The 14937-nt window shown below is 47.4% G+C and overlaps 1 protein-coding gene across 1 annotated transcript; it reads right to left on the bottom strand.

Annotated features, from left to right (window-relative positions):
* Positions 1-11667: 11667 nt before the first annotated feature.
* LOC123159753 (protein FAR1-RELATED SEQUENCE 5-like) lies at positions 11668-13110 on the bottom strand. The gene is made up of 4 exons (XM_044577573.1): positions 12990-13110; positions 12435-12892; positions 12053-12340; positions 11668-11946 (listed from the first exon to the last, which is right to left on the bottom strand). The coding sequence occupies exons 1-4, from the start codon at positions 13021-13023 to the stop codon at positions 11668-11670; spliced, it is 1059 nt and encodes a 352-aa protein (XP_044433508.1). The 5' UTR covers positions 13024-13110.
* Positions 13111-14937: the final 1827 nt, after the last annotated feature.

The raw sequence follows: 14937 nt of genomic DNA, 5'->3' as shown, positions 1-14937 counted from the left end.
TCAGAAGAGCAACCTGCCAACTGCTTGCTATATGATCGTCAGTCGCATTGTCAGCCACCTCAGTTGTAGTGCCCACGCATCGGCCCCGTGCACTCAAGTCGCCATCTCCATGTGGTTCTCCGTCGTCTGCAACTTCTTCGGCCATAATGTGGAAGCCGGGGTTTGCATCGCCATATCGCGGTTCAACTGCTGCAAGTTCATTGTGTGCTGCAAACAACTGAAAGGTCCCGCAAATTGCGGTTTATTATGTAGCTCGAACGATACCATGTCTGGTCAAAAACATGTTCATTGGGACATCTTACCGAATCAGCTGTTGCAGCCATGAGGGGGTGACACATCCATATTCGTTGTACCATATACGATTCAGGCCTCGTCTGCATTACATTATTTCATTTTACAACAAACGTTAGTACCTTTTACATACAATTATTTAAGATCGTACACGTCATGAGACTAGTACTGCCATTACCGGGTAATATCCTGGGTTTTCCCTCTCCAATTGTATCAATTTCCTCACAATCGGAGTTGAGTAAGCACAAATTCTTGGCAGCAGATTTGACCTCAGGCTTGCTGGTCCATAATCCACCCAGTCCAGCTGACAATACTGCAAACACAAGTGGGATTTATTAATCAGTCACTCAAAATATCCAAACTAACTAAATTACTGTAACCAACTTTCTAGGTACGTTACTTGCCTGCAAGAAAAGCAAATGTCCACGTAGGATAGCCAGCTCGTCTCCATTTGCTACGTTTCTTTGATATCGGTTGGCAGTAATCATTATGAGATCGACCGAGTATCGTGCAATGTTGTAGTCGCCTATAGCCCATGGATCTTGCACAATGGGTAACATCTCTTCTGGTATTGTAGCAACTGACTGTCTTGGGCCCAACAACGTGGATACAGCTAGCAGAGTGGATGCAACCGCGAATGCTATGGTCTCATTCTCATCCATGCAACAAGGGTTTAGTGTGCTTATGACATACTCAAGGTCTGATACCTTCAAGCCTCCTCTTCCTCGCAGTCCAAGCAAACCCCTAACTTTCTTAACAAGCCTACATCTATCCACAGGTGTTCCAAATTGAACGATCCTACCATGACCACGTACGCCCAAGATCCTAACAGCATCATCATCAGTGATTGTTCTCACTTGTCCATCGGGCATTCGCAACGTCCTAGTTCTAGTGTCAACCCTACCTAGTAGGTCAGCTATGTAAACCCTATCTATCGGCCCGGCATATCTGTTGGTCAGCAAGCCGTCCATGCCCGTCGGCTCCATTGCATCATAAAACAAGGTACCTAACCCTAGGAAAGGCCCCGTGGCGAACATGGATCTGTAAGACGGCTCCCTTGGCCTTGTGCAGAACATCTCATCACTTCCGCGTTGCCTGCTCCTCTTCTTCGCGCGCCCCCGGGTGCGGCTACCGTATCTTGGCCGTTTCAGCGTCCCCGGAGGCCTAGCCATTGCCCTCGACCGATCTGCACAAAGCACACGCGCATGCAACTGGGTTAGTTCATACATTCACAAGCTGTAAACAGCCCGTACGGAACGAACCCTTGGTAATCTACTTCATCGATGGCGGGAAAATCTTAGCCGGAGTAAGAAAGCGAGCTAGATTAGCTGCCAGAAAGGAAGGCCGGAGCAGAACATAATGTACGGTGGAGTTAGAACCGATGCCAAAAGATAACTACTGGCCGGAGCACGGCCGTCGGAAGAGTATGAGGAAGAAAGTGTCAGGCCGGAGCATGCTTACCAGATAGGCAAGGCTTGCTTCCTCTGTCCGCTGGAGGTCAGACCAGATCTGTATTTTTCCCCTTTCTTCACTGCTAAGCTCCAAAGCTAGAACAGAGACGTACAGTGCTCCAGGGGGGAAATGAGCAGGGGAGAGCTCGTGGGGTGCGGTTAAAGCCAGCGTCCGCCATCACCACTGTTCCATCTACTCCCCCCCTCCGAATTTACTGCTTGTCTATGCAAAAAAAATTATTACGTAGACGCCTGGAAACCTCTCACAGCCACACATTTTGGACTTCATGGGCGGGAATTACCCCCACGCGACGCTGCCTGCGCCGCACAACAGGAGCGTTCCTTGTATATGTTCTGTTCGAACAAGTTTTTACCACCGAGCGGTCACTCAAATCGCCCCCCCCCCGGTGAATTTTCTACATGGACGTGCGCTTGCATGCAGCACTCATGCATTGTGGTCCGTACTTTTTGCAAGTACTATATTGATACACCCATGTATATTTTGGGACCAGCACCCACACTGCCGGTACCCCTTTATATAAAAAGTTCATAATTGGGGGGTCCATCTCGAAATATGCTACTTGACAAAGACAGAGGATGTTTTACAATCGCTCCCCCTCACTCCTGTTGACCTTTTCCCTCGAGCTAACAGCATGTAAGGACAAAGGCATGCACATGCATGGACTGGTGTCCAATGCATTATTCTAGTTGCACAGTACGAGTCGTGAGCGCTTAACCAATGCATGGAGAGTTCTAATCAGCCTCTGCATGTATATTATGGGACCACTATTCCCGGTCGGATGCACTAAAGAATGCATGCAGTGCTTACGAGTTGCCACCGGGCATGCGCTCGCTTAAAGATAGACCGTACGTACGAATTGATCCCCATGACTACTAAAATACTAGAAACACAGCTATCTCAGTTCGCTCAGTGAATCATTGCAGTTTTTTGAAATGGAAATGCACGTCACACAAATAAGCCTCGCTTATAACGGTTGTTTTATACTGGTTGACAACAGCAGGCATGCTTTACATTACAGAGTTCACTACTACACTCATGATCCACTTACAAACATAGAGATCTATGTAGCAGACTCAAACTGATTACTGGTACACATGACAGCAACAAGGCAAAGGCATCTTTGCCTAAACTGAGTGTACTGGCAACAAGGGGTAATCAGATATTCCTTCTAGCACGTTTGGCGATGTGGCGATTGCTTTCCTCCACATCGCCATCCGCTGTTATCATCAGCTTAAGGGATTCATCTTGCTCCAGCTCCAGTTGATTAGAAGCTGGATCATGCTCTCCGAAACCTTCCTCTGCATCTAGACACCCATGAATCCCTTGATCCATCATATGCTCGGCAGGCTTTTGCTCCTCCCGCTGGTCGCCAGGCCCACTCACCTGCTGAAATGCTTGTACAGTAAGCATGCATGCACACTACATTCTTCACTAACAATCCCTGGCTTACCATGCACATCTGCAGAGACACCGTGGAGATGCCTGAGTTCTCATGAATCGCAGGCTCATCCCCCTGGTTAACCGATGCTTCAGACACCTCCTCTGCCTGCATTGGACCACCATTCGTTCAGTTATTAACATCAACAACACTGGCATCTCAAGACAGAATAAAGCAAGCGGGATGTACCTCGATCGGATCGTTGCAAACCCTTGTGCAGTCTTCAGAATTGGTCAATGATGATGCAGGGTGGGAGACTACTGAGGCTCCCATGAGGCACCTCTACAATGAAAATGGTTGAGCCGCTCGACGAGCCAGCACCACCTCCCCATTTGTACTGATTCGTCCTTCTCATCCCGCCCATGTCGTTTGAATTTGAAACAAAAGCCCGCTCACCTGGTTTCAATGCCGGCCACACCAGTTTTCCAGCCCCATCTAACCTTGCACCTCATTAATTTTCCAGTGACTGGTTTGTTGGCTTACACATGCGCCACGCCCCATGGTGACATGCCACAGGTTACCATGTAGGAGCGCAATTTTACTATTCAGCCATAAGCAACATTTATCCAAGAGTTGCAGTTTCCCCAAATTCATATTCGCGCAACACCAAATTTAATTCCGCATCACATAGCATCTTAAAATTTAGAGTTAATACCACAATTGGTTCATAAACTTGTAGGGGTGTGAAAATATTCATACAAAAACTAAAAACCCCCACAAAACTAGTCCTCCAACTTGACTGTTGTAACAAATTCATACAAAACCACCCCGAACTGCACACGTGGCATGCCAGGTAGGCTCTGTCGGGCCCGAAGCATGTTTTTACAAAGAACCCCTCGCGCTTTAGCAATTTCGCAGACAAGTCCATACCCCCGACAGAAAACTCCCTGGTCGTCGGCCTCGATGCAAACCCCTTCCAAAACCTTTCCTTCTTTCGCCCGTCCTGTCCGCCTCATCTGCTCCTGCTCTTGCGAGGCGACGCCGCCGTCGGCCTCATCAGTGGCGACACAAGGCGCCATGGAGCCGCGGCATAGGGAACCCGGCGAGTTCCCTCCTGAATACATTAAGCACTCCTCTGCCTCCTCTGCTTCCCCTGTTGCCTCCTGAATGTTTTCACCTCCACTTTATTGAATGTACTGAATTTTGTGCATTTGCTGAATGTCTGAAGTAACTGAATATGCTGATGAAGCACATTTACTCCATTTTTACTGAAATAACTGAATTTGGGAGAACTCCATTTATTGTGTGTGCTGGAGACGCCCAAAATTAAAAAACACAAATAAAAACAAAAAAATGTTTGGCCTGGGTCTCGAACCCAGGGCCTGTGGTTCGAGAAGTAGGGTACAATGCCAGTGCGGTAAGAGTAGGAGCTTGTTAGTGCTACATGGAGTAATCTACTTGTACTGCTCACAGAGACGCCCACTCGTGGTCGCCCACTCCACTCTGAGTTAATTGCAAGGCAGTACCACACTTCGGCACGTTGTGACGAATCAGTACCAGTAGTCATTTTTTTTGCCATGCAGTGCCAACGCTAAGCCTAAGTGTTGCAAAACGGTCTGATAGCCGTATAAGCTTGTATTGACCACGTATCTGACCGACCCGGCCCACTTGTCAGGTGCCACGGTGGCATACCCGCGCGCACCCGCTCCATGTAGCCGGGTCCGGTCGAACCCAACCGGAGCCAGCCGCACTCTGTCACTCTCCTCGCCTCATCGCCCTCGTCTCTCCAGCCGCCGCCGCCGCTCGCCGCGCAGACCGCCGCGTCCGCCACCGCCGCCGTGCCATGGTCTTCGAGGATGAGAGCAGCGACGACTTGTCCGGCCTGCAGATCTCCTCCTCCTCCGACGGGATGCATTATCAGGTCAGTGGTAGAGCTAGGGTTAGGGTTAGGTGATTTCGGGGATTTGCGGATTTGATGATCTGGTTTTATGATTTGAGGATTTGCTCTCTGTAGATTCCTGCTAGCATTGAAGACCAAGACTACAATGGCTTGGAGAATGCACCAGAGGGGCTCTGCGTGGAGCATCGGCTGCCAATTGAGCGCCGTGTAGCTTTTGAATCATTTGAGACGGGCAGGAGGTTTCTAGTTTGTGCTCAGCCTGTAAGATTCATGCTCTATTTATGTTCACTGTAATTTAGTTGTAATATAGTTCTTAGTACTGATGATGAAGCACATAGTTTACCACTTAGTAGTTTTGATGCTTCTAGTACTCATGCTCACTGCAATAGCTTAGTTGGCTTTGTTCACTGTAATATATTTATGGTTTAGTTATTTATTAGTAGTTCTGATGATTATGGTTTTGATGCTTATGTTCACTGTAATATGTATATGGGCAGCAGCTTAGTTGGCTGTGTTCACTAGTACCGATGATGAAGCAAATTGTTGGCCACATGTATAGGTTGAGGAAGTATAGGTTGCAGTTGAAGTAGCATTGTTTAGTTGGCCAATTAGTTGGCATTGTAGTTGCTAAATTTTAATTGAGGCAGTATAGGTTGCAGTTGAAGTAGCATTGTTTAGTTGGCCACATGTATAGGTTGTAGTTCTGCAGTTGTTAGTTCATTTTTTTAAAGTGCCCTTTCATAATGGTAATTCTTCAGAGAGTAACAATATAAGTGTTTGCTATATTTCAGGAAGCTGTCAATTGTGGTTTCCTTGCTTGGGTTGACCCAGAGTGGCCTCCCACAATGCAAAATGCATTGTTGAAGCTTTGGGAAATGTTTGAAGACAGCAGGACTGCTAGGAGGAAGGATAGCCTGGAAAGTTCACTTACTATCCACCACCTTAAAGAAGAGAAAAGGAATCTGGATGCCAACTACGACAAACTAGTTGAAGATGTCCATCAGCTTCTCAATGCCCAGGAGGACAGGGTGTTGGATTTATCCAGTAGCAGTTTCTGAAAAAAAAATATCTAGTAGCTGTCTTAACTCATTGACAAGTGGGACCAATTCACTTACAGGTGGGACCTATTTGACAGCGTGGGGCCAACTTGTCAGCGAGTTGTGTGTTTGATACTTGACTGGTTTGATGATTTTTTTCAACATCAAAATTATTGAAAACACGATCAAAATGCTCACTCACAAAAACAGCTCTGAAACAACAGCTCCATCAAAATCCAGTTCAAAAAAGCATCTTCAAAATGATCACTGAGACACATAACTACAAACTTGTTCAACATAACAAAAGCAAACTTGTTCAACCACATAACTACAAGCCGAGGCACATAATAGCACAAGCACAAGCACAAGCAACTCATTGTCCCTAGTAGTAGGGGTCATCCCAACCTTCTCTGGTGGTTTCGATTTTCTTCCATGCCTCGTAGGTGACGTACGCATCTTTCGCTGCGTACTCGATGAGGTACTTTGGCAGTGGGCTGATCCCCCATACTTTGTGGTCCTCTTCATTGTTGATCTTCTGCTTCATTTTCTTGTAGGATGGGTGGATGAGGCTGGCTGCAAACTCAGCCAAAGACTGCCACCTCTTTCCATTGTTTGGAACTCTCCATTGGCGCTGCATGTCGACGAACTTGTTGGGGTTGATCTCCAAACCAGACAACTTCAGCTTCTCCTTGTCACCTCCAATGCAAAAGCCAACAAAGGTGTACAACTCCTTCTCCTGCAGGAGCGGGCGGAGTTCCTTGGGCCTGCATCAAATTAATCTGGTGCATCAAATTCATCTACTTCAGAAACTACACTAGTACAGCCAGTTCAGAAACTTCAGAACTTCAGAACTAGTATTGCATCTACTTCAGAACTATTGCATCTACTTCAGAAACTTCAAAAACTTTAGAACTACAGAAACTTCAGAAACTTCAGAACTACAGAAACTTCAGAAACTTCAGAACTACAGAAACTTCAGAAATTACTAATTAGACAGAAACTTCAGAACTTCAGAAACATCAGAACTGGATGTTTTTACCATTTGGTTGCCGCGGTGATGTGGTATACCAGGCAGAGATCCTCCACGCATAACTGCAGAACTGCAGCCATTTGCGGAGGTTCGTCTTCGCTGGTATACTTGACATCAACGCCAATCGACCGAGGAAGCATGCCGCCGAGCCTCTTCCTGATCTCGCGGATCCTCTTGTTGGCTTCGTCTGGATTGTTGGTGCATATGACATCCAGCGGCTCCTTCAGGTGGGTATCAACCTTGAGCGGCACGGTGTAGTCCAGCTTCTGCCCGGGGACCGGAACGTCGTCGTCGACCACCATCGGCTCCTTGCCACACGCCTCACCACGGTGATGCTTGGCAGACGGAGGGGAGTTGCTCCACGATGCCTCCGCCATTCGCTTGGCAGACGGAGGGGAGTTGCTCCACGATTCCTCCGCCATTGCCCTCCTGGCCAGCGATGGCGGGCTTGAGATAGAGCAGAGGGGAGTTGCTTGATAGTGGAGGCAGAGGGAGGCAGATGGAGCGGCAATGGAATGAGAGGGAGGTAGAGGGAGGAAGATGGAGCGGCAATGGAATAGGAGGGGAGTTACCTGGACTAGAAGAAAAGTTTCTGCATCGTGGGGAGTTGCTAGTGGGGGGAGACATGGGGCGCACGGTTGCCTCGAAAACTCAAACGTCCCCGGCCCTTTGGTTTCTCGCAAGTGTCCAAAACCCGGCCTTCTCCTGTTTCTGAAACAAAAAATAGCCATATTTTGCTCTAAATTTAATGATCACCGCAGCCATATTAAGAGATCAATCTTCAAGCATTAAAACAGCACCAAAACAATCACTGAAGCCATCCAAAATGGCACCAAAACAACATTCCTTGATGACTCGGTGCTGCTAGGGCAAGTGTGCTCCAGCCTCATTTTCTTAATAGCAAAAGTCTTCCCAAACAGCATCATCCAAACTACAATTGACAACACAAATTTATACTGTCATGAGCAACACTAACCCTAGCACCCTATTTTGGAATATACAGAAAGAAGCAGAAGCAGAGAAGAGAACGACTTACCACACGCCGCCAGCAGCTCCACTGGTCCATTGATGGCTACTGGACTGGTAGGGTGGGCCACCCATATCTCTGCCAGCTTCACCCTGTCCTCCATTGACAGCGCGGCCTCCTCCTACAAATCCGCGTCGTCCGCGCTGGAGTAGTATGAACTGGAGCCGTCGACGTCGTCCAAACCTAAGTGGTCATCGGGGCCGAGGCCAGGAAGGTCCCCGTACCCGCCCGCGCCGTCGACGCCGCCGGGTGTCGCCGCCGCCATCGCCTGAGAGGGGAGAGGAAGATGCGGGCGGGGGGAGAGGAAACCAGGGTTCGTCGCGTACGGGTTCGACCAGACCGGACCAAGCTAATTGGTGCGACCGAGCAGGCTGGGACGAGTGACCGCGCGGGTGCGAGTGCGCGCGTGTATGCCACCGTGGCACCTGACAAGTGGGCCGGATCGGTCAGATACGTGGTCAATACGAGCTTATACGGCTATCAGACCGTTTTGCAACACTTAGGCTTAGAGTTGGCACTGCATGGCAAAAAAATGACTACTGGTACTGATTCGTCACAACGTGCCGAAGTGTGGTACTGCCTTGCAATTAACTCCTCCACTCTGGACGGTTCGCGTTCCCACCAAGCGCATCAATATAACTCACCCACCCACCGCACCGCCCACCACTCCCCACTCACCAGTCCCCACCCGCCGACCGCGTCACCTCCACTCCCAACTCACCGCCGCCGGCCACCGCCGCCATGGCGAACATCGAGCCCTGGAAGCTCGCACTGGAGGATCTGGCCGGCGACGACCAGTCGTTCCATGCGCAGATCAGAGAGGTCTGCAGCTGGTTCCCGAGCGCAAAGCTCCTGCTTAGTCACGTGCGCGGCTTGGCCAAGCAGCTGACGGGCGGCGAGAAGGCGTGTGCCTTCCCCAGAGGCCACGCTCAGGTGTCGCCGCCATCGTTCCTCGTCTGGGCAATGCGGGAGGCCACGCTCAGCCTGGATCCATACCAGCGAGCTAGGTGGTGGATGTACCGCTCCACCACCTCTCTCGCCCCGGTCCCCCTCGACGGCGACCTTGCGGACGCCGTCGGCGTCGTTGTCGCGATGCCTGCTCCTGTCGACCCTGCGGAGTACGCCTCTAACGACGACCTGACAGAGATGGTTGTCATCAGTGACGACGACACTAATGAGGTTGTGCTCGTTGCGCCGGCCGCCGTTGAGGGTGGCAGAAACATGCCCATCGACGCCGAGCTCCTTCCGGACGTCGAGCTCCTGCCAGAAGAGGTGAAGGTCGAAGAAGAAGAAGAGGTGAAGGAGCCAGAGCAAAAGAAGAAGGGGGCAGTGAAGAAGGAGCTGAAGAAGGTGCGCCGCTCCATCCGCCTGCAACAGCTGAAGACGTGAAGAAGAAGAAGTGATCATTCTCTGCAACCATAGTAGTTAGGTATGTGGAACTGGAGATGATGTTCAACTGGTGTTATCTATTTTGAGCAGTTGCTGTTGAACTGCTGTTGTCTGCATGTTGCCTACGTACTGTTGTTATCTATGTTCTCTGCCCATGTTGTGCCCATGTGCCCATGTGCTCACTTTCTGCCTAATATGCCAACATTCCAAATTGTGTGCTTGTGCTAAAGCTTGTAATGTCAATCATGTCAACATGAGTTTATTCTCATGTCAAATAAGAGAATCATTACAAGAACAAGCAAATGATTTCACCTCTCACATCAAACAGTTTGGAATGTTTACAACACTCAACATATATAATAGGTAGCCACTGATTTCATATAATCAGTACAAGTAGCAACTGATAACAAATAGTTTCACCTCTCACATCATGCCAAATACTAAATTACCTTACACAAACGTCGTATCACTAGAGCTACAACACCAAACAACAGTGCAGAGCAGCAGACCCAATAGGCTAACCAAATTTCCCTCCTATCCCTAGTTCTGATCTCCTTCTTGTGCTTCATGATCTGAAGAGCCACATTCTCTTCAGCAAGTTTGCCAATCACCTGCCTAGGCCTCCCCTGGCATTCTTTGTCCACCCACTTCAGATAAGCACGTGCACCATAACCCTGAAAACATAAAACAACCATTTTGAACACACATTTAGTAAACTAGCATCCATTCTAAACAAGCATTTTTGTCACATATGTTTGCTGCACTATATAACTAACCTCAACAGGACAGACAAGAAATCTACGACCATAGTGATAGCCCTCACAGCAAACTCTTCTTGCTGGGTTCAGAAAGTGACAACATTGGTCAGTAGTGTCAATGCCATTGAAAATAGCATCAGTGGATGATGGTATACCTCTCCAATCAAAGTCTGGAAGTATTGCAGTCCCCTACAATCATATCCAACCAAAACATCTTCAGAACGTTACCACATTGAGTACAAAATTGAAAAAAAATCACTACATCTTGCAAGTCTGCAAAAATCAACATCTACAATCATATCCATTCACTACTAATTTTCACTGTCCATCTTCAAATTGAGGAAAGGGTACACACCTTCCAATAATCAACATCCATGTAGCGCACCTCGCTGGTCATCTTCGCCCAGGGCTCGCCGCCCGTCGTCTTGTCGGCGCCCGCGAGGTCACATCCATGGAGCGGGCGACACTGGCCAGACGACGGCGCTACCCCACGGCGTCCTACCTGCTCCCTCCATCCTGAAGATGTCGACCCCTTCATGACGCACGAGCCGTCGGTGGAAGCGAGAGGACGGGGTGGCGTGGCCGGAGCGGCGGCAGTGTGGACAGAGAGGGGCGGCGGCGGAGTGGACAAACAGGGGCGGTGGCGGAGAGGAGCTCGGGGCTAGTAATTTATAAATGAGGAACGAGCAGTTATGTGCGGTTTTTTAGTTTTTGTATGAATCTGTTCCCACCCCTACAAGTTTATGTACCAATTGTGGTATTAACTCTAAATTTTAACAACCGTATACATGATCAACATGGCCAGTACATATTCAGAAAATTCAGAGAAAACATTTCAATAGGATGAAACTGGTTTAATAGATAACAGCTAGACATACATGGTAACCTGGTTTACGTCTAGTCCTCAAAAATCAAAATTAGGTCAGTAGGATGATATTGAAATTTATCTTATTAAGATGGACACCATATAGCTCTTTCGAGCATTAAACCAGCCTTAGTTGCGCGGCCTTATGGCAATTGTTCCTCCGGTGTCCTTCAACTCCACAATTCTTGCATCTTGCTGGTTTACGTGGCTGCTTTGGTACATCTCCTCGTTCGGGACAGGTTGTCCGCTTGTGTCCCTACTGCCTACATATCCCGCAGAACCTAGTTCTCTTACTTAAACCTTCGTATGGCGCCTTCTCCCTACTCATTGTCGGCCTCCCAACTTGCTTCCGTCTGGCAGGTGCCAGCAGGTTCTCCATCCTATTTGCAGACTCATTAGACGAGTTGCTGTCATCGTTTCCGTCGTTGACTTGTGTAGCTTCGAACGGATTGCATACGTCGCCTCCTGATTGTAACATTTTCTGAACAGTACCATTGCCGGCTAACCTGTCCTCCAAACCTAGGCATCTCTGACATCCGTGTATGGCTTCATCTCGGCTGCACAGTGATTGAATAGTGATGTCAAGCGGTCGTAAGCTGCCACACTTGAGTCTCCCATGCGTACAAGCTCCATGGCTTGCTTGTACAGATTGAAATGCCTGAAACTAAATGGGTTTTCCTGAGCGTTGTCTCTCTGGTACTGCATCAGGTGGGCTGGAAGCACATCTCTCGCATCTCGTGTCCACCTTTTCACAATGTGCTTCTTTGGGATTTCTGTCACACGAATGATGTCCATTACCTCCAAACGGGAGCATTTTTTTAGTCAGAACTACATCATGTAGCTGAGCAGGTCAGTTTTATAAAAACAAAGGAATCCTATATATAGTGATGCTGTTTTGAATCACCTTCAGTATATGGCTGCACAACAGACCCATGTGGGCAAACTGTCCGCACTCGCAATCAAATTCATCTCCACCTTCAATCACCGTCACCTTGTATGAGGTTCTGCACCACTTCTCCCACCGTGCAGCATCTGTATGTATTGCGATGTACTCTTTCCCTTTTTCTTTTTCTTCTACCTGATATGCACCACACTCATACAGTATATGGCCAAACTGCTCGAACATAGCTCTTGTGTAAATCTTCCCAGCGTGTCTCTCAGATGCCATATTTGCTCGCATAAGTGGCCTCCCCTGCAAAACAAGACATCTATAAGTAATATCTCATTTGATCAGCTAAATATCACTGCCCCTAATGTGGCAATTTAGTATTTAGTTTTGCACTTACAATTGCTGTCCGCTTTTCCTCATAATTTTCTTCTGACTCACGGTCAAAAATTAAACTCATATACTTCCTCACAAAAACATGCATAGGGCAACCAGGCAGCACGTAGTTCTTTAGCATGTGATTTGCGCTTTCACTCCGTTGTGTACTAGTCATTTTTGCATAGAACACCCCCTTGAAGTAGGGCTTTGCCCATTTGTGCCGTATTTCAAACAAATTAGTCATGTAGTCATGACTTTTCAAGTTGTATTTCTCTATTAAGTACTTCCAGCCATCCTCAAACTCATCTATGGTTAGCATGTGGTTGACAACCTTGTGAAACTCTGGTTGAAAATCACTCTTCTTTGTGTACAATGGGCCAAGCGAATCTTTTGCCTTCTTTAGCACATGCCACTTGCACCACCGGTGAGCCGTGTTTGGCATGACATTACTTATGGCAACCTCCATCGCCCTGTTTTGATCTGTAGTTCATTCATACTAAACTCATTAGTCTTGTTTGGACTAACTGTTAGACGGATTAGTTCTAAATTACACTTATAAAATTGCATCCAATCTTACCGGTAAGTATTGTTTGTGGCGCCCTCCCCCCCATTATCCTAACAAACTCTGAGAAGACCCACTCAAATGTTTCCTCTGTCTCATGCCGAACTAGCACACCAGCTAGTATGATACTCTGGAAATGGTTTTTACTCCAACAAATAACCCAAATGGCATGTCATACAGGTTGGTCCTATAGGTTGTGTCAAATGTAATGACATCCCCAAAGAAGTTGTACTGGAGCCTACTGTTCCCTGTAGCCCACATCAAGTTGCTGATCCTGCCCTCTTTGTCCGCCTGAACTCGATACGTGAATTGAGGATCCTTTGAGCACAGATCATGAAACACTTCCATTGTTTTCCTAACATCATCTTCTGCTTACTCCCGGCTTATCTTGCCACACAAATTCCGCAGAGCTCTTTTGGTAAATGGCACATTCTCCATCTTTCCAAAAAAAGCTGCCAATAATGTTGTAGACTTTTGACAAATTGACATTGTTCTGCCTCAACTGCTTCACTAAATCCTTGCTGTAAACGTCAATATGCTTGTGTTACGGCCAGTGTATTGTCTGGCCATATGTTTGTGACAATGCATGGTTGTGTCCATCTCGATGCTCTGCTATGTACCATCCATTGTCCTTTGTTCTCAGTAGTCTGATGAGGGATGGGCATTCACACCGGCACGAACGAGTATTCTCAACGATTGGCTTCCCCTAACGAAACAATTAAACTAGTCAGCCTCTGTCACGTGCACTTCAGGTAATATGTAACTTATTTGATGGCACATATAATTCCACTCACTAAGATACCAGGCATAAGCAGCAAATATACAGTATTTTAAGTCTGAAAAAATTCATATTCAAGTAACACGAATTTAAACCGTGGACCGCAGATGAGCTTACAGTCTATAGCGCACCCAAACGAGATACATGATGAACATGTACGGTACATATTGACAAAATTTAGAGAAGACATTTCAATACGATGTAACTGGTTCAACAGATAATAGATACGCATACATGGTCACCTTGAAATAAAAAACAATTCAGTAGTACGAAATGGAAATAATATCTTATTTAATTTCCACACCATATATGTGTCCTAGCATTAAATATTGTTAATATATGTTTGGTCTATCTTTCCTCTTACCGCGCATCCACACACGATCTCTTGCATACACTTGCTCATGTTCACGTTCAGCCTACTCTTTCCGTAGCGAATACCAAACCCTTTCTCCCATGAGTACAAATTGTAAAAGTCGTATGCTTCTCCGAGGGTGTCGAAACTTGTTCCAATCTTTGGCACCATAACTATGTCTCTTGGATGATCCGCGAACTCCCTAACGGTTTTCTCCGGCGTCGTGATCCTGTCCGCACAAGGAGGCCTTCCTGGAGCAGCAGCACCTACACGCACCCTGCCCATTCATATCACGCACAATAATAAGGCACGGGTCACCAAGAGAATATCAGCACCTCTGAGCCAAATGGTCCACAGTTATAGTCAATTCAATCAGTTACAGAATATCAACACCACTGAGCCAGATGGTGGGCATTTACAGCCAATTCACTTGAATTTTCATAATCGATCATCTTCAGAGTGCTCACCGGCGCAGATTAAAATTTTATGTTCTTTAAACAGACAATCTGATTCAATCATATATTGTAAATCAACCATTCTATCATGTATTTACCATACCCAAAACGAAAATTCTTATATATAATTTTTCCAACGTCTTTTCATCGGTAACTACTTGCAGAACTCATTCAAACAATAGCATATTGGTACTACTAAATCCTCATGAAATTTATAGGCTAGGGGGTTCACTACCTTTGCGTCCATCCTGGTGTCTTCGGGTCCAACTGCTCTATTGAGTGCTCGGACCCCTGAGCCTTATCCCCGCAGGATGCTTCCGGCCGATAGATCTGGGCGTCCGCACTTGAACCGGCCGGGGCTGGAGCAGGAATCTCCGC

Source organism: Triticum aestivum, chromosome 1D, assembly GCF_018294505.1.
Source record: "Triticum aestivum cultivar Chinese Spring chromosome 1D, IWGSC CS RefSeq v2.1, whole genome shotgun sequence".
Lineage (NCBI taxonomy): Eukaryota > Viridiplantae > Streptophyta > Magnoliopsida > Poales > Poaceae > Triticum > Triticum aestivum.
Note: the sequence above shows the minus strand (reverse complement) of the source record. Positions and strands in the feature narration are given on the sequence as shown.

Excerpts from the sequence above, each read along its gene's own strand:
- LOC123159753 (XM_044577573.1), bottom strand. The coding sequence starts at position 13,023 with ATGGGGGGGAGGGCGCCACAAACAATACTTACCG. Across the intron at positions 12,341-12,434 it reads AGGAAAAGCGGACAGCAATT|GGGAGGCCACTTATGCGAGC; the intron begins GTAAGTGCAAAA and ends CTTGTTTTGCAG. Across the intron at positions 11,947-12,052 it reads TGTGCAGCCATATACTGAAG|GTAATGGACATCATTCGTGT; the intron begins GTGATTCAAAAC and ends TCCCGTTTGGAG.